The sequence below is a fragment of the Triturus cristatus genome, chromosome 3_2 (genome assembly GCF_964204655.1).
Source record: "Triturus cristatus chromosome 3_2, aTriCri1.1, whole genome shotgun sequence".
NCBI classification, from domain to species: domain Eukaryota; kingdom Metazoa; phylum Chordata; class Amphibia; order Caudata; family Salamandridae; genus Triturus; species Triturus cristatus.
Genome location: NC_140584.1, coordinates 325,049,791 through 325,077,203, shown reverse-complemented (window position 1 = coordinate 325,077,203; position 27,413 = coordinate 325,049,791). Strand labels below are relative to the sequence as shown.

The window sequence follows — 27,413 nt, the reverse complement described above, 5'->3', positions numbered from 1 at the left end:
GCTGACCTTCTTGCTTCAAAATACTTACTGACGCTTGATAACCACACTAACCTGGTCATAAGAATTGTGCCAGGCGCAGTGGGTTTCACGTACTTAACGTTCAATGAGGGCGACACCGTCCCCATTGCCTACAAATCACACCCGTACACTTCGGCTGAATTGCGATTTTCCGCTGTCGAGAAAATTCTAATGGCAGTGCAGATGGCGATTCAGAAAGAACGAGCGCTATCGCAAGGAAAACGCATGTTGGTGGTAACACCATATCCTGCCCTTGAGGCGGTGACAAAAGCGAGTGTACCAAATTCTAAGGCTTTGCATCCACGGTGGATAAAATGGGCCACTTCCTTGACATCGCCCGACATCACATATATCTTTGACGCGGCTCTACAGACTCAGGAGTTCTTGCAGTATGAATTCGTTCATCCAGCTCCTCTGTCCTTGTGCCCGCTCGAGGATTACCATTGTGTCATTTACACTGACGGTTCTGCGCAACCGGCTACTGGATCGAAGCATGCCGACTCAGCGGCCTGCGCAATTGTGGTCGGTACTTTCGTGAATGGTGAATTCCAATCCGATGTGGTGCATACGCAGTCATTGGGTGATTGTACCGCACAGTTGGCGGAGCTTCATGCTCTGGTGCTTGCACTGGAGTTTGCTGATCCTCGGGTCACTACTCTTATAGTGAGTGACTCGTTTTATTGTGTACAATCTTACAACGACAATCTACATTTTTGGTCTCAAAATGACTATCGTGATTCCAAAGGTGGCACAATTAAGCATAAAACGCTTTGGGTTCGAGTGGCAGAACTTAAAGAACGTCTGCCTCGCGTGAATGTTATTCACACTCTTGGTCATCAACGAGTTGGTGTCCATGCTGTCGGCAACAGCCTAGCTGACGAGGCAGCAAAAACAGCAGTGGCGACATACTTAGTAGGAGCAGTTACAAGATCACAAAGTAAGATCGATGATGACATCTTGGCTGCTATTGCTGCTACAGAGAAGGGAACAAAATATCCAAGAGGTTTCCCTTCTCGTTACCATTATCGCTTAAGTCCTGATAACGTCCCATTAGTGAGGATTAATGACGTTGATGACAGATTGATTCCCAACGCGGACTGCAGATCATCTTTGATATTAGCAGCTCATGAAGGCATGGCGTCTGCGCATGCCGGCGTTGCAGCCACTGTATCTCTGTTACAACAACGTTACTGGTGGTGCGGTTTATATAAACAAGCTCGCGCTTATGTTCTTAATTGTGACATTTGCCAGCAGATAAAACCTTCAACTGCGGCGTGCCCACCACAAACTCAGTTGTACATATCTAATAAACCACTGGGTTGTGTTTATTTAGATAATTGCGGTCCATTTACCTTTGATACTGTGTAAAAATACATCTTGGTTGCAGTGGATTCGTGCACACGTTTTCTGTGGGTGTGGCCACAAAGGAGTGCTGATGCCGGTACCGTCATCAAGGATTTGCGTGTCTTTGTTGGAAGTTTTGCATGTGGTACCTTTCATTCTGATCAGGGCTCTGCGTTCGTCTCTAAGGCGTACACATTAATCCATGAGAAATTTGGGGGTCCAAGTAAAATTTTCGTCTCCATACCGACCTGAGGGTAATAGTGTGGTGGAGCGAATGAACCGTGACTTAAAGCAATCTTTGACAGCCAGGGTTTCAGGTACTGGCCGGAACTGGCTAGCCCACTTGTATGACGTACAACGTGCACTTAATAATCTCCCTAAAGGGTCTCTGGGTGGGCGGACCCCATACATGATGCTCTTTGGCATACGAATGTTTGTCCCGGACCTTGATGGTCTAGACATGGCGGCGGGGACCGCACCCTTTGACGTAGATGATCACTGTGCTGTATGGCAGAATCTGCAAGAAGCCAGAGACAGTCTAGCGAAGGAACACGTACCCTCCACATCTGATGCTGCGCTTCAGATTCCGGTAGTCGGCCGGCTACCTTGAGTTGGTGATCTGGTCTGTGAGAAGGTGGAGAACAAGAAGGAGTTCGGCCCCTCTTATCGTGCGCCAGTTCCGGTGCTTGGAGTACAGGGTACACGTACAGTCATTTTACCTCCACTTCCTGGTCGCAAGGATAACAGGTACATCTCTATTGACAATGTCAAGCTACAGCGAGTGGTCGATTCTTCTTAGTATGACACCAGCGGTTTATTGCCCTTCAATGCTGAGAAATTCTGTTGTGGCCCCAGCTTCTAACACCTTGCCTGATGTTGCCGTCGAGATGCATACGGTTACTGGTCCTTTGTTGCCACCGACACCTGGTGGTCTACCTGAAGATATTGAGCATGCTTATCCTGCGGATGTCCCGTTGCCTGTTTTACAATCCACCACAGTTACCCAGTCGCGTTACTCCTTTGACACTAATTCAATTACTTCTATTGCCCCATCGAAAGTTTCGCTTTTTGTTGCCTGGTTCAAAAGACATTTTTTAATTCCCCCTTGGACTTACATTTGGCTGGTGCTCATATGTATTTTTTTGTTCATGTCCATTGGTTTTGTGGTAGTGTTTTTTAGACTTATAAATGGACACTACCTGAAAGAAAGATCTACAATTAGACTAATTGATGGAACTTTGGCCCCCCACTCCTCATCACATATTATGAAAAGGGACCAGACTTTTGTGAACATTTCTGCCTGGCCTGTACTGGATGGGATCGCTTGGGATGCTGTTAAATTTCAAATTCATGGTGCCACTGAAGTAATCAATGTGCCAAATGTATTTTGTGTTTCTATGGGTGATGTAGTTAAGCAAAACACTCGGATGATTGGGATGTACAAGCAATAGAAGCACTGTTTTCTGATTTGAAATATTATGCTGCATTTGATGCTGAAGATTTGTATTTAGATACTGCTAATTATGATGAGCAATTCTGCTATCAACATTATGGCACGCATTTCCTACACAAAGCAAATACGTTTAGAAATTTTGTAAATTATACACAATGTGAACACTGTCCAGCCCCTAGGCTGGGCAGCTCCACCACGTTAGTGGACAAATTCACATATTTTTCTGATTTCAGTGTGTCGATTCCGGCCTCCTTTTATTTTAAGGTTGCGGCTGAGTCTGCTTCTAAAGTTAGACTGACACACACCAAATTGTTGTATTCCAAGTCCTTTATGGACGAGTTGGCAATCGGAGGCTATGATCTGTGGAAAGCTACTATCGATCTTAAATCGGTTTGGGGTTCTAAACCGTGGCAGGTACAGGGAACAGAAGCTTTGCATCGTGCCTGCCTCATCCCGAACCACATGTTATTTTTAAATTCGTCAATTTTTCAGACCACCTGTTTTGGATTGGCTACTTCTAAAAAATTAAATTCTCCCTCCACTCCGGGTCTGGGTGCTTATCCTAATTGGAATAATCATACGGATCTGTCCCTTGCTACGTTGCAGTCATACATTTCCAGCACATCCTTCAATATTTCTGAATTGAATCCGGAAGGGTGGTTAGTATGGCAAACGAGCTCAGATTCCTGTCAACATCGGTTTCTGGATTTAGCGCCGGGGTATACACAGGTTCGTGTAGACCCCCGTTTTGAATCTTCTCACTCTGTAACTACCTACTCAGTAGGGAAGTTATGCCAGTCTTGGCTGCAACATTCCACCTTAGCATCTGTTAAACTTCATTTATCACAATTGAACGACAAAATAGATTTGAATGATTTTGTTAAGGGTCCTGCAGATGGCAGGTCCAAAAGATGGGTATATGCTGTTTACAACGAAGTTTGGAAGCTATCACAGATTGAAGCTGCATCCAGATTATGAGCAATTGATCGAGCCAATATGGAGAAGGTGTTGGCTGTAATAGATAATAACATTAACATCCTGTCTTTCAGAATTTATACCTTAGATAATATAGTTTCGTCTGTGGTAGACATTGTGCAGGATGATTAGTCTGTTTTGTATCATGGTCAAAATCAATTGCGTTCCATTATGCAGTTTGCATGGACATTGCAAACGTTAAAGGCTGGGAAAGTCCCTTGGGATTACATGAATACTTCATCTTTGTTCCTTCCTTTTAATTTAACTGCAAAACAACAGTTCATGTCCATGAAAGATGCAACATACTCATTGCTGCACATTGTTGCCGAATTAAACTCCGCTGTGTGGCTTATCCACGGGTTGATCACATTACCATTCCCCCTGTTTAAGTTCAGTTCGTGCATGATACATTATGCCCTTGGCAGATATGAAAAACTGGGTACTGCCTTCCTGCATGAAGTTTGGTCACTCCCATTCACGTACAGATGCGTGAGAGACGGAAAAGAGGTTTACTTAAAAGGTGAAGAGTGCACTTCCACTCCAGATCACTCTGTGGTGTGTAGGCACATTCCATTGCATGGTGCATGTAATGTGCACACTCCTAATTTAGCTTGCATCCTGAAAGGGATCCCGGTGCCAGTTATAACACCGTCTTTTACGATGCTTGCTAACGGTAGTTATTTGCTATTAAATAATGAAGCTTGCTGTGGGATGTTAGTGGGAATTCCCGACATAGTGACTGTATCACAGAGAGTAGTCTGCTATAATAACGTCCTTTTCCCACCCCCGCATGGACGGCTCGATGTATCCATCTGGCCTTCCATTCCAACCTTGAAAGCAGAGTTCAATAAGATGAGCAGAATAAGGGCTCTATTGTCTCAAAAAGAAGTCGCGTTGACTTCGTCCCGGGAAACATTTGTCCTTCACGTAGCAAATACGTGCACAGAGGTGCAAGCGCTTTTGAATACTGATCTCCCACTTTATTTTGGGGCCCTGATTCAGACTATCTTTAATGCCTCGTCAACAAGTGGCCTGGCTCATTTTTTAAAATTGTGGGCTCCGGCCTCGTGACATCCTTTCAAACTATTTTTGGTGTGATCCCGGCATTTTTTCATTCTATTTTTTCCAGCGTCTTCGGAGGTCTCCCTTTGCTTCTCGCCCTCGCAGCTGGGGTGCTTTTGTTTATCTGCGTACTACGCTATGGATGCACAACTTGCGTCACACGACAGCATGTCACGGCTGCTCCATCTTCGTAACCGGATGCTTGAATACTATGGCACTTTACCACTGGCAACTTTAAGCATAGCCTATGGATTGTCCTTCCGGTTTACTTACTTTACTTGTGTGCAGCCTGTCTTTCATTGCCTAGATTGTCCATTCCAATGGGCTCTGGATTTGTGCCTGTCGAACTCGGTGTCTCCTGCCCCGGATTATGATCGGCTAATGAGCCCCTTAGTGGCTCATGAGTTGGACTGTTCTGGCGTCAGGATTATGGCCTGTGGAGCAGCACATGGAATCCTAGGGAATTGGGACATCGGAACGGCGGCAGCTGAATTCTTAGCGAGAAGTTATTTCGAAGAACACACCAGTTGTCCTCTGATGGTGCTAGAGGCTCCGGTTGTCGAGGAACATGTGTGTTCCTTCCCCTTGCTGAACTGGATGGCAGATAATTTTGCAGAACGTTCCAATGATTTCCTCTTGGAAGCTGTTGCAACTTATTGTGCTTATACCTTGATGGATTTTCTTTTCTCCCCCTTCAAATCGTTGAACATCCATCGATGATATTTTTTTCCCCTTTACATGGTTTTTTTCTCTCCCTTTTTTCTTTGAACTTTTCACTTACCTTATATGGACTCACAATGTATGCCCTTGGTTCCGTTATATCAAACTAGAACTCTGCGTTCTTGAAAGTGCGCCCCTACTGGTTAGTGGTCCGATCAAGGGGGGGTGTAGTGAAGACTGCTATTTATATCCGTACAATGCTAAGTTAGCACAACCGCGTTAGATGTTAGAAAGCCATCTTGCCGCTTTTGCTGCTTTTGCACACGACACTGTAGTTACGTGTTATTAATTGAAAAATGCTTGCTCGACTTTGCTTGACATGAGAACTGTCTGTTGTTCTCATCCCTAAAAGTGAGCAGCGACCTTGGTCTGAACATTGTGTAAAGAAACAGTCTGGGTCGCTAGACAGTGCATGTTGTTGGGTTCAGGTTGATCGGCCCACTATTTAGCCATAACACGCAGGCATCTGCAAATACCTGAAAGTCGAGTGCTTTTAATATTGCAGTGCTGCATGTTTTGCACACATTCGGAAGAAGAGCTTTCCCAGGAGCAGAGTCTAGCTGATCCTGTGATGTGATTCCACTAAGCTGATCTTTACGGTATGGGGTTCCCCATTCAAGCCTAGAGACCTTTTATAAGTCTAATAATAATAATATTAGTTTACTAGCGAAAGGAAGGTGGCTGATATCCACTGTCATTTTAGTATGATTACTCCTTTCATTTTCTATGGTATTGTAACTATGCTGATGGTTTTGATCTTAATCATTTGTCTGCTTATGTTAGCCAAAGTACTGCATCTTAGGACACGAGGTTTATAAAATAAACTCTTTCAACTTTACCGTGTCTCTGTTTATTCTGTTGTGGACTGATATGAGAATAATTACGAACAGGTATTCCCACCATTCCTGAGAATACCCTAAGTCGCTTGTTCTGGGTTGTCTATACATTGGGACCGCCGAGATAAAACTCGGATAACGAATGGGACACTGATGCTGGTCGGATAAGGGGTTCTGGGTTCTGAGGTGAGTTTTTGGTACACCACAATTCACTGAGGTCCTGGTTTCCTGTGCATAGTTCTGTGCATAAGCAGAATCCCTGCAACACTCCTTAATGATACCGGTTGAGACATTGTTGCTAGCTTTCATTTACCTACCCAGATCTCAACCAGGTCTATGGGTTATACTCCTGTTGTTTATTTACCGCTCAGATCAGCAAAGCATAGGTTTATGTGGCCCTGCTTAACTTCAGTGTATTTACTAATCAAAAGGTTAAGAAGAATACATTGTTCAGAAGTTCCAATGTCCCTTCTAAAGCAATATTGAGTATTAGTTAATACATAATTTTCCTGCACCCATGCCTCTAATCTATCTAGAATAATTCTACTTATAATTTTTGCAGATGAATCAAGGAGAGATATTGGCCGGTAACATTTGGCTTCCACCCTATTGCCCTTTTCAAAAACAGGTATAATTATGATCTCAGGCCAGGTAGGAGTGATAAACCTATGTACTGTAGCATTGTATACCTGAGTCAATATGGGGACCAAAATGGGATGTTGGACTGAAAAATGTCCATAGGGACCCCATTGGACCCCGGGGCCTTCCTGCTTGCAGATTTGGCTATAGCGAATTTGACTTCCTCCACACTGACCGTATTTAGGGATACCATTGCATAATCATATTGTAGAGATGCTCCTTTGTCACTTATCAGATTAAAAATACTCTCAAAGTGTAAAAGCCAATCGGACGAAGATACCACTGTTTCTACCCTGGGTTTTTGGCTGCCTTTTAAAAATGGATAATTAATTGTTTTCTAGAATAGAACTGTGTCTTTGGTTACTGCTGCCTTGTCCAGCTTAGCTCAAGCCTTTTCCTGCAAATATTTCTTCATTTGGATTAGGTTACCTTAAATTGGTGTCTTAGATCTTTAATCTCCTTATAATTTCTAGGAACTGACTGAAAAACCTTTCTTAACTTACGATTGGTTTGTGAACAAGCAGTATCGAACTAGCCTAGGTTTTTCCTTTTACTGGAAACCCTCAAGTTATTAGCAATAGCTATCATTACATTTGAAAAGGCGATCACAATTACCTCAGGGGCAGCTTCAGGGTCAATATAGGCCCTCATATCATCTTTGTTATTGCTCCAGAGCTCTGAAGTCCCTCGTTGGGTGCTGGCTCACTCTAGTGTTGGAGTACGCCTGGACACCATTTTGTAGGTTTTTGCAGCAAGGGGTCCGGTACCTTGGTTATTTGTGCCTTTCAGCTCTGGTGGGTCCTGGAGCCTCAAGAGGTGCAGAGGCCGAGCTGACCCTCCAAAGCAAGTGTTCCATCGGTCATGCTGGGGAGCTGGGCGATGCTGGACTTGACTTTGCTGTTTTTGGCGACCTGGGGCTGCAGGGAGATAGCCACGCTATCTCACAGCAGTCCTTGGCAATTTGCTAAAAGCTGATGACCCTCTGGGGTTTGTCAAGGCCACACAATGATGAGACGATCTGGAGGATGGCGATGGTCGAGTTTATGGCAGCAGGCAGGAGTTCCCACCCACAGTCCACCACAAGGTCTGCAATTCTCGGTTCAACAGCGCTTCTTAACTCGTCTTCTTCTTTTGTCTGTGGATACTACTGTTCAGGTATAGGGATGCCATCTAAATACTAATTTTAGGGGGTGTTTACAAGGCGGTGACAGGTAGTGGCCAATGGGCCCCTTACCTGGGGTGTCTACACCCTCTATTATGCCCACCTTCTGTGGGATGGGGACATAGCCCTAGCCCTGATTGGAGACGTCCTACCATCTTCAACGTAAAGGGCACTGAAAAATGTGCTTCACCCCGCTTCCAGTACCTGAGGGGTGGAGTTGGCAGAGGGAGGCACACCTCCTATTCTTTCTAATGTTTTCCCACCTATCTTCCATTCAAAAGGGGCAAGGAAACAAGGGGGGGCTGCTCCTTTTATCAGGAGAGGTTCAGGGTCAAGTTCCAAAGGTACTAAGGCCTTTGAAGCTTCCCGCCACTGATGGCTCTTCCTGACTGGGGTAGATGTGAACACGTCTTCCCAGGGCATGCATTATTCTTGACGTCTGAGCATGCAGGCACTCACCCCATGAGGTCAGAGCTCTGTCTGGTGGTGGCAGGCTGGCTTAGACCAGTCGGTGACCACACTAAGGGTTGGTAGGTTTCAAAGGAACCCTCTTAAGAGTCCACTGTGTGCAATTATTAATAAATCTGACACTGGAATCATTGCAGGACATCCCATAACACAAAGAAGCCATCATTGAACTGGGGGACACATAATGATGAGTGTCCAGCCAATGTACTACATATGACTTCCCTGTTCACTTAAAATATCCAAGAATCAACATTTATATTGCAGCGGTTTCTCTGCTCATGCAAATAAGTCATCACAGGAGATATAGTGTACCCTGCCTTAGGACTATCCGGCCTGCTCTAGGGGTGTCTTACCTATATCCCATGCAGTGTCTATGGCATAGTCCACAGGGATGAGTGCCATGTCGACTCTTCGGTTATGTCTGCACCAAGTCACCCAGTCTGCAATGGCAGTGTGCATGGCCTTGGTGAGGTGACCCTAGGGTGGCACAATTTGTGCTGCTTCCCTAGGGGTCCCTCTTCAGTGCCAATGCCCTAAGTACCGGGGTACCATTTACTAGGGACTTACAAGGACCACTGGAGTTGTGCCAATTGGAAACAAAAGGTACAGTTTAGGGAAACAGCTCTTGCACAGGGGACCTGGTTAACAGGGACCCTGTCAATCAATCAATCAGGATTTGTAAAGCGTGGCTAATCACCCAATAGTATATCCAGGCGCTTGCAGGTCCTGGAGGCTTATTGGAACAGCCAGGTCTTGAGTACCATTCGGCATTCCAGAAGTGATGTGATGGTCCAGAGGTGCATGGAAAGGCTGTTCTGGGTCTTTGCTGCATTGTGGGAGAAGGAGCATCCTTCACTTCTGCTTCATTAGATGCGGGGAGTATGGGCAAGTGCAAGGGAGGTGGAGCATAGTGTTCTCAATGGTTGGTGGAAGCTCAGGCAGAAGTTAACGTATGCAGGTCCTTGGTTGTATAGAGCCTTGTGTGCATGGGTCAGCAGCACCCTGCGCACTTTTATTCAAAGTTACATCATTTTCTAGGCAGAAAGTGGAGGCTAGCCATGTCCAAAAGAGGCACTTCGCTACAGTACTCCTACTTCACCAGAATTGTTTGATCATGGTCAAATCATGTCCTTCCCAATCCTTTGTCCCCTTAATTGCCACAAAGCAATAGAGGTGGGAGAGCCACTAAAAGCTCAAGCCTGTGCCAGATACTTGGCTGAGCTCAAGGCACTCTTAGATCCTCAAGCCCAAACTGACCCGAGTCTTCATGTGACTTCTGTCTGTCAATCAACCTCTAATCTCATGTCCCAGAATTGAAAGACAAAGCACTAACCTTGATGTAAAATGAAACACAGAAAGAGATAGCCATCTAGTGGATAAACTGCACAATATGATATCTGAAAATCTGGGATCAGCTTCTCAGCTTTACCGAAGTACGTGATCCTTGGCAATTGTTTTATTTCGCCTTGAATCCGTATTCTCTGTTACAACATATGTGAGCACCTTGAAGTATGCAAGCTTAGGATATGTGGTGTTCAAAAACTACTCTTGTGTTTGATTTAGTATAATGGACTATAATGTGTTCACTGTATAACAACAACCCAGGCACATAGAGGGTGGCCCTGAAAATGGACTTGCTTCTGGGATCACTAATGGCATTGCCATCCAAGATGGAGTGAGGGCATGAAAGTTTCCAAGTTCATGTTCGAAAACTGTCACTGCTACACATGCCACTCAATAAAGTAATATATTCCGATGTACTACGGTGAAACACGCCACATGTTACAGAAATACACTATTTTGAATTTGAGAGAGACTTTTTCATAGTTTTACATGTTTGTTACACAGTGGGCCTGGTTCACAAAGGTAAAATTACATGTTTGTGTAAGTATACGCTTTCTCAGGATTCATAAAACTGTGATTTCATAATAACTTTACAATGAGGAACTCTGCACATAAAAAGATGTGTGGAGTTCTCCGCCCCATCTGCGGACTCTCCGCAGTCCTAAAGTTACTATTAAATTGCAGTTTGGTGAATTTTGAAAAGATTACACTTACACAAATGTGTAAGTTTACCTTTGTGAATCAAGCCCAATATTTTTAAACATGAAGGAGTTCCTAAAGATAAGCGGTAGGGAACACCTTCTGTGCTACTTTTCCTTAAGTTAACCTCCGTGCTTGTCTATTTGTTTAAGATCTTTCTCATTGTTGGTGCTCAGTCAAGTAAACAACATCTCAGTGCTGCTGTTCACCAGGTGGCCACATGTAGGCCAGGGGGGCCCACGGAACCGCACAATAAGTCTGCCTGCATTTGTTCGTCTGTCCCACATGCGTCCAAATGAGCTCAGATATAGTATATAGCAGTGGCGGTGCGCCCATTGGGGGCGTAGGGGCGTTCCCCCACTAATGCCACGGCCCCAAATTCTTCGTTCTACTTCTCCGACGCTAATTCCAATCAGGACTGCAGTCCTGATTGGAATTAGTGTCTCTGCGTCGGAGAAGTAGAACAAGGGACGCTGGGGTGGGGGTGGGGCTGCGGCAGCACTGGCTCAGGGAGTTGAGTGACAGGCCAGCAGCGCAGTTGCAGTCCCAGCAATAGTGCGCATGTTCATTTTTGGACTGATCAATTTTATGATCAGCCCGAACATGCGCACTCTAGGCTGCACATTAGGAGACCGAGGGTTTGATGCCGCAGCCTCCCGGTCTCCTAATGGGCAGGTAATATCCCTGCCCTCAACCAATACTCGCAGCGCTGCTGGAGCAGCATCAGTAGAGGGGTTGGCCGGCACTGCAGTGACGTTGCAGCTGTTCCTGTTTGCTCCTGGGTCCCGCGCTCTTCAACAGTCGTGCAGAGGCGGCGCGGACCGGTAAGTTTTCATTCTTTTATTATATTATGTAAATCTTCCCCTAACACCCCCCCCCCTGCCCCCCGCGAGTAGATTTGTGTTTATTTAAGCCTGGATGTATTTTAGTCTTTGCAAATCAGTGCCCATATTGCTTCTGTTGTTGGTCTGCACATATGTCGCCAGCATGTCTTTGTGCACGGATACTAGTTATAAGAGTTTTGATGAGCATCAACATGCCTACCCGTATTTTTGCTGTTTGTCCAACTATGTTTACTCGAATCCCTAGCTGCACCCACCTCCAATGAGTTGTGAGATTTAACGGAAAGCAAACATGAGAGTACCCAGAGAAAAAGCATTCCCTGTGTGTGTCATGACGTGAATATTTGAGCTGTGTGTGCTGAGGGGTACTGTGTGAGAGTTGGGTGCATTGCTTATGTGGATGTGTTGATGGTATGTGGAAGTGGAAGTATTCAGAGCTAGTGATGTGTTTGGAGGCCGTTGTGTGCATGTGTGTGTTCTTAGATACACATGTGTTGTTTGAAGTGGTGGCATTGGTTTGGGACACAGTTTCTATATTTCATCGTGCTCAGTGCTTGAATTGGACAGGTACTGAGTACCTGCACCTCTTTAATTTGAAAGGGAGCATACAACACTCCTCAGTGGCAAACAGATAGGGAGTATAAGCACTTCTTTATTTTTTATTTTACGCACTGGTTGTGTACTGTTAGTGTTTGTGTAGTGCACACGGGACACGTGCAGTGCTTAATATGCTATGTAGAACTCAGAACCGGGGGAGCTGGGTAAAACTGGGAACGCTGGGGAAAACCAGAGAAAACAACATACAATAGGTGCAGTCTAGAGACACTAATAATGCTGTGATATGCAGTGCCGCACATCGGACTTCTAAGTGTATACGCAGTTTAGGACCTGCTGATTGCAAGCCTCTATGAGTATTTAGTGGGTGTGGGGAGGACATGTGCCTAGTAGTGGGTGCGGGGAGGGCATGTGCTGCTTTGCTACAGGGATTCTCGCGCAGTAAGTCTTGTTCAGAGAGTTTATTTGGCATACAACTGGAAACCAAGCTGCATATTAAAGGGCAGAATTTGTAGCGTGGGTACAAAATGCGAGGAGTTTGCGTGAGAGTGAAGTAAATGGTTAAAGTTTGCTGCTCGTGCCTACGAAGCATGTGTGGACTTGTAACTGGAGAGGATTGGCCAGACATACAGCGAGCAGATTAATATAAGGTAGGAGACGGCAGCTGGGGGTGGGGTGTGATCGAACCTGGCAGATGCGGGGGTTGAAAGTTCAGGCATGGAAAAAAGGTGAGCAGCTGAGGATGGTACCTATGATGTTTATTGACCTTGTTTTCTCAAATTTGCTTGAAAATGCACCATATTCCCACTCTTCTTTCAAAATTTTCTCGGACCCCCCTTAGGTTCTTTGGGCTCGCATGTTCGCTCGCCGCGGTGCACTCAAACACCAATTTTACGCCTCACCATTTTCAAATGTCACCAGCCACCACTGGCATATAGTTATATGTAGCAATGTCGCTGCTCCTAACAGCACTTGCCATAAAGATAGAGCACACACAGACATCCAACAGAGCACATACAACAGAACATCTCATATCAATACCGCTCAAAGATGCGAGCAACGTCAGGCCAAGACCCTCTCAAAGGGCCACACAAAAAGATCATGACATGTGAAGCAATTGGTAGGACCTCGGACAGACGTATCTGGCACCAAAAATGACACCGCCGTATCACATTGAGCATGATACTGCCAGTGTTAGATGTTAAATTACTAAACTAGAACAACAAGATATCCTTACAAAATGTTTCGCGCTCTGAGGTGGTAAAAATCAGAATCAGATGCCGAGGCACGAAGAGGCCCAGAGGCTACAAGGAGCCACCTGCCGGAGGCTGCGCTGCACACATGCCAGTGACATTAACATAGGATGGAAGAGGAGAGTCTGATGGAGGCTTCATTGCAGTATTGCAGTAAACGTGAGTACAGGATAAAAGACAAAAGGAGTACAGTATAGACGGCATAGAAAAGGACAAATCAACAAATAATTAAGGTTCCATTGGTGAAAGTGCTTAATTTCAGCGGCCGTTCAGCACGTTTGAAATGCACCTACCTGGGAATGGGATGCAGGGTCGTCTGCAGGCTCGTCTGCATTGTCAAGTTGTAGGTACAGGAGATGGGAAGCTCCAGAGGACGGCTTATTATAAGACCACTGGAAGTGTCCGGAGGAACATACAGGACGTTTGAGAAGGTTAGCGTCTTGTCGTCAGGATTTATCTAGGACAGGAACGATAGACGTTTAACAAAAGACAAGAAATTAAAACAAATTGTTGTAAAAAAAATTCTTCCAGCGTTCTACATCTCAAGTTCTCAATTGTAACATTATCAACGTTATTAAAAGTACAATATGAATATACTGAGTCAAAATACAGATTTAATTATAAAAGTCACCTAACTCAACCACACATCTGCAGTGCACAAGTGAAGGTGGGGAAGGGAGTCAAAATAACTCGCCTTTGCAAATACTAAAATAGTTGAAATATAGAGTCAAGGCAATTTAAGTGGACAGCATAGGAGGGTTGGGTGTAACTTGCGGGATTTGCTGTAGCTTAATTCTGCGAAATTACAGCAAAATGATGTAGATTACCCAAAATTACTCTAGAAGTGTAACGCTTGAATTAGTGCTATTTTCTTAGTACAAAATTCACCCTTGCGTGCATGATGAACCAGAGAATGCATTTTGCGCTAAGAAAATAGCTGGAAATGCAACAGAACATGAACATCAGCTGCCAGCAGCTGCTTGGGATCTGTTTGTGTACTCTTGAGTAGCCATTTTTGCCTCAAAGTACTCCAAGTTATGCTTATAGGGGTGATCTCATAATTTTGAGTAATTTAACATCACATGAGTAAGGTGAGATTACTCTGATTACTCAGCATAGTTAAAATTCTGCTCAGGCCTGCAGCATAGCAAAAAAATCTAATGCCAAATATACTCTGGAAAAAACGCCATGATGCAGCCAGCATTGGCCATGTCATAGTGCTTTTTAGGTCTCGCGAGCCAAAGGCTCGAAGAGACATTTTATAACTGGGCTTTTCAAAGTGCTGCCGTGGCCTAAAGCTACAGTGCACGTGAACGTGCACGCGCGCAGCGCCATGTGTCTTTCCTCTGTAGCGATCGTAATCACGATCACTTTCACTTTCGCGGGCTCCTCTGTTGCTGGCATTCCCCCCTCCCTCCTCGCCCAGCCCTTCTTGTTTTAATTATACACCGTCCCATCCTTTTGCTTTTATCACATGCCGCTGTTATTTACTTTCTGTCTCTTGCGCAATACATGTTTTCTGTGCCCATCAGGCCTCGTTTTCTTTTATTATATATTGCACTTTTCATCATTATTTGCTCATACCCCGTAATCGCACATCGCCTACTGGTTTTATAATATTGCCGCCTCTTCTCTCACCTGCAAACGCCACAGCAACAACCAGTGTTGGACGATCGTTGCTGCTGCCGTGTGCGCAATACATGTTTTCTGTGCCCATCAGGCCTCGTTTTCTTTTATTATATATTGCACTTTTCATCATTATTTGCTCATACCCCGTAATCGCACATCGCCTACTGGTTTTATAATATTGCCGCCTCTTCTCTCACCTGCAAACGCCACAGCAACAACCAGTGTTGGACGATCGTTGCTGCTGCCGAGGACGCAGAGCGAGGGCGGGATGTTCATAATGGAAAGAGGACTAAGGAAGCCTCCTTTACATGGCGGCCATATTTGAGAGGGACTTCGTCCAACTAACAAGCACAGAGCTTCCACGTTTTTCCACATTCTGAACTCAATGGTTAGCCAGTCTACTAGAGTCTGGTTAACTTTAACACAGTACAGACATTTACTTAAGTATGCCATTTCCAAGAATATACTACATGCAAGGTAAAACGTTCAGTATTGCCGCATTCTCGTACATAAAATTACCACGTCTATTTTTCTGCTGTTTTACATGACTCATGGTCACATTCCTGTTTAGGCACGGGGTGGGGAGGTAAAGCGATTTTTTTCAGAACCACTGGATTTGGAGCCAATCCTAGTACTCCACTTCCAAAGTGGGCAGCTGTTATGTTCAAATTCGCACCTTCTGCTTTCTTCTTCCCTCCCTCCTTCTCTCTAAAGCCCACTCAATTGTCAATCCCTACCTTCTCCTTGCTCCCAGTCCCTGGCACAGCCATTATCAAGCTGTCTCATGCCGCAAACTTTGGATTTCGACTTATTTTTTTTATTTCTTAGTTTTGATTCTCTGTTTCATGGTTGCGTTTTTTCACTTAGTAAGCATGTTTATCTACAAAGATGCACGAGTATATTTTTCACGTTTTAAGCACGTGTTACTTTGAAGGGGTACTAGATTGACACCCCGATTTCGTATCATGGTTGATTGGCTTCTTTGTTTTGTGTAAAATAAGGTGGTTGTCACCTTTCAATAAAGTTGCATAGGCTTGTATGATCACTTTCCTTCCTTATAAAAGAAAATTCCCACACGTTTTGACGTCCACACGCCTTCCAGCGGTCACGTGGTTTTCTCGCGCACGGAACGTTTGAAGGCAAGAGCGGGGAGTTGTTTAGGAATTAAGCACTGCATTTCAGTTCCTCCGTTACGGCCTAGAGTTACACAGATTATTTACATAGACTTTCTATTACATAGAATCGGGACGTTAAATGACGATCTTCTGGTAAGCAGACGCTCGTTTAATTCCTGGTGTTCGGGGCCACGTATACATGCGCTCTCATGATACTCATTCCCATCTTTTACCTTCCGTAGATCGTGCTCTTTACTGATATAGTGGCAAGACTTCGGCATTAGAGAGATGCTGTTTTTGTTGTTTACGTTACTAATCACTTGGTAATCCGAGTTAGACTGCAAATTTACGCAGAGTGTTTTACTTGCAGAATTACAGTGCTTTAACCGCATTGGAGGTACTTCCTGGTCTAACCTTACCAAGGTTTTACACACACGGGTTGATATACCATTAGTTCGTCATTCAGTCTAACACCACACTTTCACCGGGTTTTAGCTATAGGGTGATCAAGTGGTAACACTTAAACAAGCATTTGCAAAGCAATAGATCTCGCTTTTATACGAGTTTGTGCTATTGGCATTGTAAATGACAGTGCCTTTTATTTATGTTGCCAAACTTAAATAAAAAGCATTGTCATTTACAATGCCAATAACTCAAACTCGTATAAATGCGAGACCTATTGCATTGCAAATGCTTGTTTTTATTCTGGTGCGGCAGGAGGGAGAGCAAGTGGCAACACAGACAAAGGGATGGCATGTGAGTGGCAACACGCACAATGGAGACTTCGTTATAAAGTAGCTTTAATGCATCCTTTGCTGGCCAAGTAATCGAGCTTTTGTTTTATTGTATGGTGGAAGGCAACACCGAGGAAGGGAGGCAAGATGGGGCGGAGCCAAGTTGCAAACGGATGGCGTAGAGGGGAAAAGCAACACAGAGGGAGGGGGGCTGGAAGGCAACACAGAGTTACGTGGTAAGCAACATGGATGGGAGCTGACGGCCACAAGGAGGGTTCAACACAATGGGGGGGGGGGGCAATCGGCAATACAGAGGGAAAAGGTGGTGGGAGGAAAACCAGAGGGGAAACAACAAGGACAGCAAAGGGTGTGCTGGAGGTGATGGGAGCAAGCAGACAGACAACAGAGGGTTGAAGGAAGGGGCTGGGAGCACGCAGATGCACAACAGAGAGTAGGAGGGAGGTGCTGAAGGCAAGCAGATGGACAATAGAGAGTAGGAAGGAGGTGCTGAAGGCAAGCAGGTGGACACCGGAGGGTGGAGGGAGAGGGAAACAGCTGTTATAATGCGAGCTGAACCATGCGTGCCGCTTCCAGCAAGCGGAACCACTTTTGCCTTTACCACTCATATGCGTGGTTAAGGCAGTGCGTGGTCTAGATGCACGGATGGGCTGGCACAGGATAAGGAAGGATCGGTAGAGGAAGCTCTGGGATGTGATCTGGTAAGTGGGGCTTGGGCAGGGTTTTAAGAGAGGTGGGGGTAGTTTTTAGGGATGGGGTCATTTTTAGTAATCGGAGGGGTCAGGCTTGTTTTTAGGGCAGGGGTGCGTATTATGGATCAGGGTGGGGGAGAGGTCTGTGTAGTTTCATGGGAGGGGGTCGGTTTTTAGGGCTCAGGACAGGGGGCTGAGTTCCGGGTAGATTTTAGGACATGGGGGGAGTTTTAGGGCTCAGGGCAGGGTGAAGGACAGTTTTCAGGGCTGGGGCAGTTTTAGGACCCACGGGCAGGTCTGGGGTTGAGGTAGTTTTTAGTATGTGGGGTCAGGGTTTAGTACCCAGGGTGGGGGGTCTGGGATGTGATCTTTACTACGCATATCCCTTTACTAATCATGCGTTTATAAGGAAATTGCATGGTAAAGGCATGTGTGGTAAAGGCATGCATGGTAAAGGAATGCGTGGTTAAGACGTATTCGTTGTTGGGAAACATTGTATAGGCACGCATGGTTTAGCAATGCCTGCTTCTCTCAAACAACCAGAGGGAGATGCTTGAGTCAAGCAAATGAGAGTGACAATAAAAAAAACAAAAGGTAAACATTGGGGGGCCTCTACGCCAACTGTTACAGAACAAAAGGTCTTGCAACTGACACTGCATGCATTGTCTTAAGTGAGACGTAAAAAGTACAATTGATCTTTGGACGTAGACCAGAATGCCATTTCCTTTGCTTCTCACTAGCTCCTAAATGGTGTGCATTATAGCCTGGGTTTCCAGAATCTATGCCATCCTGAACTCATATTACTGTAATCCTGGATCTGTTTTCTTGTTTAGTTTTATTGGAATCAATCAAACCAACACACCTAATAGCGATGGTTTGTAAAAGAATAAGTGAGGACTGTAAAGTCCTGGCACATGGGGCATTTGTTAAGGTCAGTCTCTTCTGTTGTGAGGAGTATGGGTGCAGGACCTTTGGCATATGGCATGCTCCCATGCCTGTGGTGCTTTATATAATTGCATCTATACCAAAACATAATGATTTCATTTGAGAAAATAATCTAATAATATGTTAAGACAACACTAGGTAGATCTACGTTTTCTCTGGAATAGAGTTTGACAAGTGCTCTTTCTTTACTTGAACTATCACTTGAATCGCAATTGACTCAACTCAAAATCTAAAGTCAACTGAACTGTTATAAGAAACACCTTCAAGCTTCTTCTCAGAACTAATTACACATTTTTCAGCAATATGCTGTTAATAAAAGCAACTTATTGTCAAAATTCCCTTTTCCTTCTTTGGATGAAAAAGACACATGGTGCAGATTAGTTGTAAATGGAGGATATTTTACATATAGAGAACTATAGGGAAGATATGCAAAGCATTTTTCCAGTCGCAAATGACCCAATTCACAGATGTACAAAATGTAAAATGCGATTTGGTAACTTGCTACAGAATCAAACATTTACATTTGCTAATCAGTATTTTGGAAGGGGCGTGTTTTACGTGTCCCTTCCAAATACCAAATTGGTACGAAATGTATTACTGTTTTGCAACCAAATTCCTGAATGTTACCATTTTAAAAGTGGAGGTAGCTCATTTGCAAATGGGAAGTAGCCCCATTGGGATGCCTTCACTACTGAGAATTTTGAAAAAATATTTTTTAAGATGCGGCAGTGGACTGATGGACCACTGCCGGCGCTTAAAAAATGAAAAGTAAATGTTTCATTCTTTTTAATTTTAAACTCATCCTGTTTTTATTTAATGAAAGTAGACTGCATTTAAAAATAAAATTGATTTATTTAAAAGTAATCATAGACATGATGGTCTGCTGACTCAAGAAGGCCAAGATCCATGTGATGGCAGAGAATCCTAGTGGGCTGCCTCATGAATATGCATGAGGTAGATCTATTTGAGACCTATTACGAATCACTAATGTAACTCAAATGGATTTCATACATTAGAAATAGTGATATACTGATTGCGAGTCGCAGGAAATCGCAATTTGGAAATTTCTGCTGCTAATCTTCGCACATCTGGCGCTATATTCCTACATATATTTATCAGTTTTCTCTGAATGTTTCAACTCATTTAGGCCTCTATTTAGTTGCTATTCCTCATGTAGACAGTAAATTCAACATAACAATGTTTTCAAAATGATGTATACCAATCTTACTTGTCTACAGTAAAATAGTATGTGGCAACAGATAAAAATTGACCCTAGAATATTGCCTTTGCGTGTGGTAGAGGACAACTTGGAAGGGAGCAATAATGTTTTGGACTCCTAAAAATTAAATTTTACTACTAAAGCATTCTCCATCCATTATTTGAGGTCCTCTTTATGTGGTATTAAGGCTGCTGTCTCGTACACTTGCCTTATTGAAATTAAATAGAAGCACTGTCTCTACTGAGACCAGGCTTTCATTGAGATTGCAGAAGTTACGAGTTAGATGATGGTGTATTCTGGTAGGCCAGTCCACAACACCATTTGGACCTTCATTAGGCGCTGAGCTTTCACATTAGCTGGACTTGGGACCATTGTGTTGACAATTAGTTGTTTCTTGATTTTGTGTGTACCAAGAAAGGTAAAGCAGTCCATAATCAGACACCCTCCTGAAGAGCTGTCCTATGCATAAGATTGTGCTACGCCCTAGCCAACAAGGAGCCACCTCTCTGCCTCAGAAAGTATTCCACCAGGGAGAAGGTCTCTTTTTTAGTGTTGTGCAGGTGTGTTCTGTTAGCTGCAATGTTGGCTTGATCCACGTACTTTCGCCAGGCATGACTGCCTTGACTATGAATTCTGCAGAGTTGGTCATTTTACCATACCCTACTGGAATATGTTTTATTGTGATCACCTCAGTCCCTCCTCCTTGATGGTACTGCTCTGGAAATTATTTACAAGCTGCGGAAAGCATGGGTACAGGTATCAATCAGAAAAAAGCAACTTATTTTCAGTAACAATATTTCTGGTGAACACTAGATCTACCCACAAATTTGTCCCCTACCAATGCACCTCCCGAATCTGAGGGTGGTTTTGCATATTTCTTTAATAAAGTTCCAAGCTAGCTTTATTCTATACATTGCCAGCCTACTGTCAATCTAGTTGTTCTCCTTTATAACTATAAGGTTGCAGAAAAAGGGACAGGCATCCAGGGGTGGACCCAGAGCCATGTGGTTCCACCTGTCAGTGCGAGGAGCTATTGCAAGAATTTCCAGATCCAGTCTGGTACACGAGGGAAATCACTAGATGAGAAATCTACAGATAGACAAGGTGTCCACCAGAAACACTGTCACCACAGGTAAATAGCTTTTTCATCATCTTGCCCCAGACGGTAATGCCTGTAACATGTTCATGTTATACGCACTTCAACCCTTGTGATTCTGGAGGAAGGTGTACGGGTGTGGTAATGTTGGGTATGAGATATTGTGCAGAGTGTGAGTGTATTCTGAGGAATAAAGACGTGTTTAACTACAGCTCCTGTGTGGCATAATTTATCTGCATGCTCCAGGGCTGGGGAAGACGCTACATCTTGCGACGAGTAGGGGATAATTGCCCCAAAGAAAACAAGGCTGCTCTCCCTGAGAGTTTGCAATGGTACAGCAAACTGCTCATGCATGCCACGTGTGCCTCAAATCAATGCAAAGCAGTCTGCGACTGGTACATGTGGAATCAAAGTCCTGCTCCAGCCCATATACAGCCAAAGAAGAAATTGAAAACCCTGCAGAGGAGCACATTCAAAATGCCCGCCAAAACCGCCGGTGATGCAATCAACAGAGATGCTGCACTACGCCCCGAATAAGGAGCGACTACTCAAATAAAGCAGAAAGAAAACAGCAGCGACAACCAGGTAGGAGAAACAGAGACTCAACCTACCGTCACAGATAAGTGAAGCATTCTATGGCCTCAGATCGGGTGTGGTGACCCAAGCTCAAGCACAAGAGCTGTGTTGCAGGAGTTACAAGCCACTGGGTATAGTTAAAGCTGGTTGAACAGCACGTACTCTGAATGACAGAAATTGAAAGCGAGAAGTCACCACCACTCTTCGACACTTCTAAGAAGCAGAACATCTGTGCCAGGTTGGCAGCGTGGATCGAAACATTCGATGACTTTATAAATCATGTTTACTGACAAAATATCAAAACCCAAAATATCATGGTTAAAAATAATGTGTCAAAAATATCCTTTTCTTATACTTATAATGTAAATGACAAATATATCCCCAAAAAATTATCGTTGTACACTAAGAATGAAAAATATATACAAAATATAGTTTTTTCTAATATATTTGGCTACAAATACTAAACATTAAATATATTAACATGTAACAGTAATATAAATTAAATTAAATATATTTAAATAATACAATTTGGCTAAATATATACTTATTTAAACAAACATAAATACATTTAAAATGTAAAACTATTATTAAAATAATAATTTTAATTTATATTATAATTATCTATCTTTTTTAAATTGAATAACTTAAAAAGTAGATATATATATGCATAGGCACAATAAATTGAAAACCCTAACAAATTAACTGTAAACAATTAAAAAAGCAAATTAATTTAATTACACATAAAAAGTAAGCAAAATAAATGGTTACATTTTACTATAAATATAGTATATATTACAAGCATTACGGATGAAAAATCTAATTTTAAATACTGAGACTCATAACAATAATAAAACTTTAAACAATGTAAACAAAGCTATTAAATTCTAGGAATAATACATATACTATTCCCACACTATTCGACTCAGGAGGGGTAAAATGTTCTATTCCCACTCCAGTCGGTGCAACAGTAGGGAAAGTGTTGGACTAAGGAGGGGTAAAATTTACTATTCCTACTCCAGTCTGTGCAACAGTAGGGAAAGCGTTGGACTCAGGAAGGGTAAAATTCAATATTCCCACTCCAGTCTGTGCAATAGTAGAGAAAGTGTTAGACTCAAGAGGGATGACATTTACCGTTCCCACTCCAGTCAGTGCAACAGTATGAAAACCGTTGGACTAAGGAGGGGTAAACTGTACTATTTCCACTCCAGTCTGTGCAACAGTAGGGAAAGCGTTGGACTCAAGAGGTGTAAAATGTACTATTCCCACCCAGTCAGTGCATAAGTAAGGAAAGTGTTGGACTCTGGAGGTGTAACATTTACTATTCCCACTCCAGTCAGTACAACAGTAGGGAAAGCATTGGACTCATGAGGGGTAATATTTGGTATTTCCACTCCCGTTAGTGCAATATTAGGGAAAGCGTTGGACTAAGGAGGAGTAACATTTACTATTCCCACTCGTGTGGGTGCAACAGTAGGGAAAGCGTTGGACTCAGGAGATGCAATATTTATTATTTTAACTCCAGTCTGTGCAACAGTAGTGAAAGCGTTGGACTCAGTAGGGATAACAGTTACTATTCCCACTCCATCCTGTGCAACAGTAGGGAAAGTGTTGGACTCAGAAGGGGTAACAGTTACTATTCCCACTCCAGCCTGTGCAACAGTATGGAAAGTGTTGGACTCAGAAGAGGTAACAGTTACTATACCCACTCCAGTCAGTGCTACAGCAGGGAAAGTACTTCACACACTTAAACACATACCTCATTTTAATACAAGTATTGATTTCATAAAATGAAAAAAACAATTAACTTAAAATTAAATACATACATTTAAAAAAAGAAACAATTAAAATAATTATGTTTTAAAACGAATTAATATAAGCATAAAATGGTATTTAATAGTTATTTTATTACATTCCCACACTATAGACCCACATATCTAGCAACAAACATTTACCATATATCTAAATAAAGGAATTATAATAATGACACAATTTACATAATACATTTACAATGAATTGATAATACATAATTTATAATTAATCAATTATTATTTAAATACATTCCCACTCTATACCCCTACAAATCCAGCAACCTGCACCTAAAATGTAAGTTAAATGTTCTTAATAATTACACAATTAACATAATTAAGAACTGATTAATTAATAATTCATCAATAATTTTTAATTAATCACATTTTATTTAATACATTTTGCACCCTATACTCCTACAAACCCAACAACCTACACCTAACATCTAACTTACAAAAATTATATTTACACTATTTACATGCTTAATAATAAAATAAATAAATAATATTAATAAAATAAAATATAAATTGATTATACTTAATTACCTTCCTACCTATTACCCTTACAAATCTCACAAACCGCAACAACACTATAAATTACTATTTTACAATAAATAAAAAATATAAATTCCTTACAATTACAAAGTGTACTTAAAAACATTAACAACAACTTGACACATACTATATAAAACATATACAATTCAAATATCATTTAAACATATAAAGAAACATGAAAAACAATATTTCTTACCTTTAAAAAAACAATATTTCTGTGTTGCGATATAAAAAATTTGATAATTGAGCAACTCAACATTTTTTACTTGATATTTTGTCTGAACACTTTAGATGCACTAGAAGATGAAAAGAAGATTATGAAACACTTGAAAAACCTTGCAGGCGATGCAGTGAAAGAAATGCTGAAGGAAGTTACCCAGGCTGATGCAGAATCATACCAAAAGGTAAAAGAAACATTGGAGGTGAAGTTCAACCCAAAGCCAAAGGTCAACTGTGAAAGGTATATCATCAATCAAGCACAACAGGTTGGTGAAACAGTGGGCACATTTGTTGAAAGACTTGATGCAGTTAATAAACAATCAAATTCTTTGATTTCACTGATGAAGAAGCCATGCGTCTCGGAGACATTGATGGTTGCCATTCAGATTGTATTAGAGGGTGCATGTTGAGAGAAACACATAGGAAAAATGATGACAGCTGTGAGAGCAGAAGAATGAGCAGATTGACAAGCTGCTGACATGGAAGCAGGAACTGCCCACACTAAATCAGTCCTGGCCAGCAAAAGCAAGCATAAGCAAAAACAAGATGCACGTAGGTTGACATCTCTAAAAAGATCTTAATTATGCTTCCAAATTGGATTTTCGTTTCCCCATGAAGGTGAATGCCCAGCCATCACACAGGTATGTAAATGTTGTGGATAAAAGAATCATTTCATAACTTTGTCAAGCTAAAGAAAAATCAAGTGTGTCAAAATGCAAAGAAAAGATGGATGCAAGAACATTCCAAAAGCACTTTGACCATGCCCACTAAACCAAAAAGCAACGTCAGCTATGAAAAATGGAAACCAGGCAAATTCAATCTTCGTCAAGCTCATCGTACAAAGACTCATCAATGTCACTATTGAGTACTGATGAAGAATATGGGTGTGCGCTGATGATATCTACCGAAGGATGGCGTATGAATGTGGGATGTCACAGTTCAAACAAAACTCACCAAACAAAGCGACAAACTTCATTTGGATACTGTACCAAGATCACGTTAAAAGTGAACTATCACCCAGTGACTTTTATCATAGACAATGTTGCGTTGATCAATATTATGCTTGTGGAAAAGTTTAACAATTTCTCCCTTGTGCCTTGCCTCACTAAATCAGGCATGAAGGTATACACCTGATCAGCTTCTGGGCCACTGCAAAGTCAAGGGTTGTTGACAGCGACAGTGCAACACAAAAAGACATTGGCGCAAGCCACCATTCATGTTCTGCATGGGACTTCGTCGAGCGCCTGTTTGCTCAGTTTTGCCACCGCTATTGACATGGGGTCAGTATGCTTCAACTACGACCATTGTGCTCAGTCTTAAATCACAAGTTGATTCTCATCACTGTTTCATGGCTTAGGAAAATGCAAGAAAATGAAAGTACAGCTTCATATCAATGAAGACAATCACCCTGTTACTCAGCGACACTATAGAGTTGCTTTCCATTTACAGGAGGCTGTAGAGAAAGAGTTGGAAGTGCTTTTAAAGCATGATATAATTGAATGTTCCACAGGCCCCATGCCATGGGTTTCGCCAATAGTAGTGATACAAAAAAAGGACAGTAAGAGCAGTGCACATTTACGTTGATATGCGCCAGGCAAACAAAGCCATCGAAAGGGTGGAACACCCTGGTCCACACTTATGGGATATATTCATGCAATTGAACATAGTCAAAGTATTTACCTGTCTCAACCTAAATAAAGGATACCATCAACTTGAACTGAAGGAGAACTGTGTATACATTACTACTTTTTCAACTCATGATGGTTTGTTCATATATAAGAGACTGAGTTTTGCAGTATCCTCGGCTGCTGAGATATTTCAGGATGCTATACGCCGAGTTATCCAACCTGTTCCACATGCTTACAATTACAGTGATGACATACTGTTTTTTAGGAGAACCTAAGAAGAACATGATAAAGTCCTCAACCAAATGTGCCAGTTACTTGTTGATGCCGGCCTCACTCTGAATGCTACAAAGTGTGAGTTCCACAAAACTTTTTTTGGGCACATATTCTCTGATGGGGGAATGATTCCACTCCCAGGCAAGGTGCAGGCACTATCATACACTTTCCAATAACCCCCCCGCCCCCAGATGTTACAATGGCGTGAATCTTTCTAGGCATGGCCTGTTTTTGCTCAAGATACATTCACAACTTTGCTACAATCAGCGCCCCATTAAGAGACTTGACAAAGCAAAATATACAGTTTCAATGGTCTCCAGAATGTGACAGAAGTTTCAGATACATTAAGCATGCAATTGAAAATGCAAATGAAATGGGCTACTTCAACCCCAAGTTACACATTGACATAAGGGTTGATGCAAGCCCGGTAGGGCTAGGGGCAATTATTGCTCAAGAGTAAAACATAACCGTGGGTCCTTTCCTCTGAGTATAAAGATTTTGAGTTTATATTATCAGTTTCCAATCCTATTTGTAGGCATCTCTAGTATTATGGAACTTTGAAGGAGATTCAAGACACACTGAGATTCTACTTTTCCTCGATGGGAACGTTGTTCATTGAAATAGGAAGAAATTATCCATGACTCTGAGGTAGATATGTCGCACTCTCTCTTTAGACTCAGAGGAGAGGACCCACGGTTATGTTTTACTCTTCCTAACTCCTATTTATTTTCTCTTATTAATAACAGGATTTTTGGAGATGAGATATCTTGAGCATTTCTTTTTTTATTTGATTGGTTCCCTCCTCTGCTCCTTACAGAGAGGATATGTGAGTATCTGGCCCTTTATCCTTCTTATATCGTCTTTACCTAATTTGATTTAAAATTCTTAGCTTTTCAACGAGCACGTACTTGGACTATGACACAAGTCAGTCCATTATGACAGCATGCCACAATAGAAATTTCTACATACACTTTATCCATTTCCTTGAATTGTGTATGAGGTTTGGCCATTTAGACAGCATGATGCTACTACAACTTCAATGGAAAACTATGCTCACTGTTTATCTATTTGAGTACCCCACTAGGGTTTTTTTTGGTTTTGGGTCTATCTGTGGACACATGGATAGCACATCTCTATAAACACATCTATTAGGCTTTTCGGTGAAGCCAATCAAGTACGCTCTCGCTTGCTGGTCTACACGTATATACAATATATCTGGTTTTGGATCGAGAATTTCAGTAATATAGATATATTTTTCATTTGATTATTTTAGGACTATTTGATGGAAAAATCTTTATTCTACTTTTCACCTTCCCCCTCTACTTTTGATAACCAAGCCAAGTCAAGAACCTGTGCCCTGAGGAAGGTTTGGCTACAACTTGGCCTTCACCGAAACGTGCTTCGGCACATGACATAACAGTAACATTTTAGCACTATTGTCTCTGAAATGTATGTATATTCGTACACTTATCTTAAAAAATCAAGCAAATAACTATAATCATGTTATACACAATTATTGATATGAATTATTTGATATAT

The 27,413-nt window shown here is 42.5% G+C and overlaps 1 protein-coding gene across 1 annotated transcript in view; it reads right to left on the bottom strand.

Annotated features, from left to right (window-relative positions):
• LOC146857284 (uromodulin-like) overlaps positions 1 to 27,413 on the bottom strand; it is a 1,099,666-nt gene that overhangs the window by 234,119 nt on the left and 838,134 nt on the right. Inside the window, exon 5 of the mRNA XM_085647029.1 lies at positions 13,664 to 13,827. Within this exon, the coding sequence (XP_085503155.1) occupies positions 13,664 to 13,827 (164 nt within the window). The remainder of the gene's footprint in view (positions 1 to 13,663; positions 13,828 to 27,413) is intronic.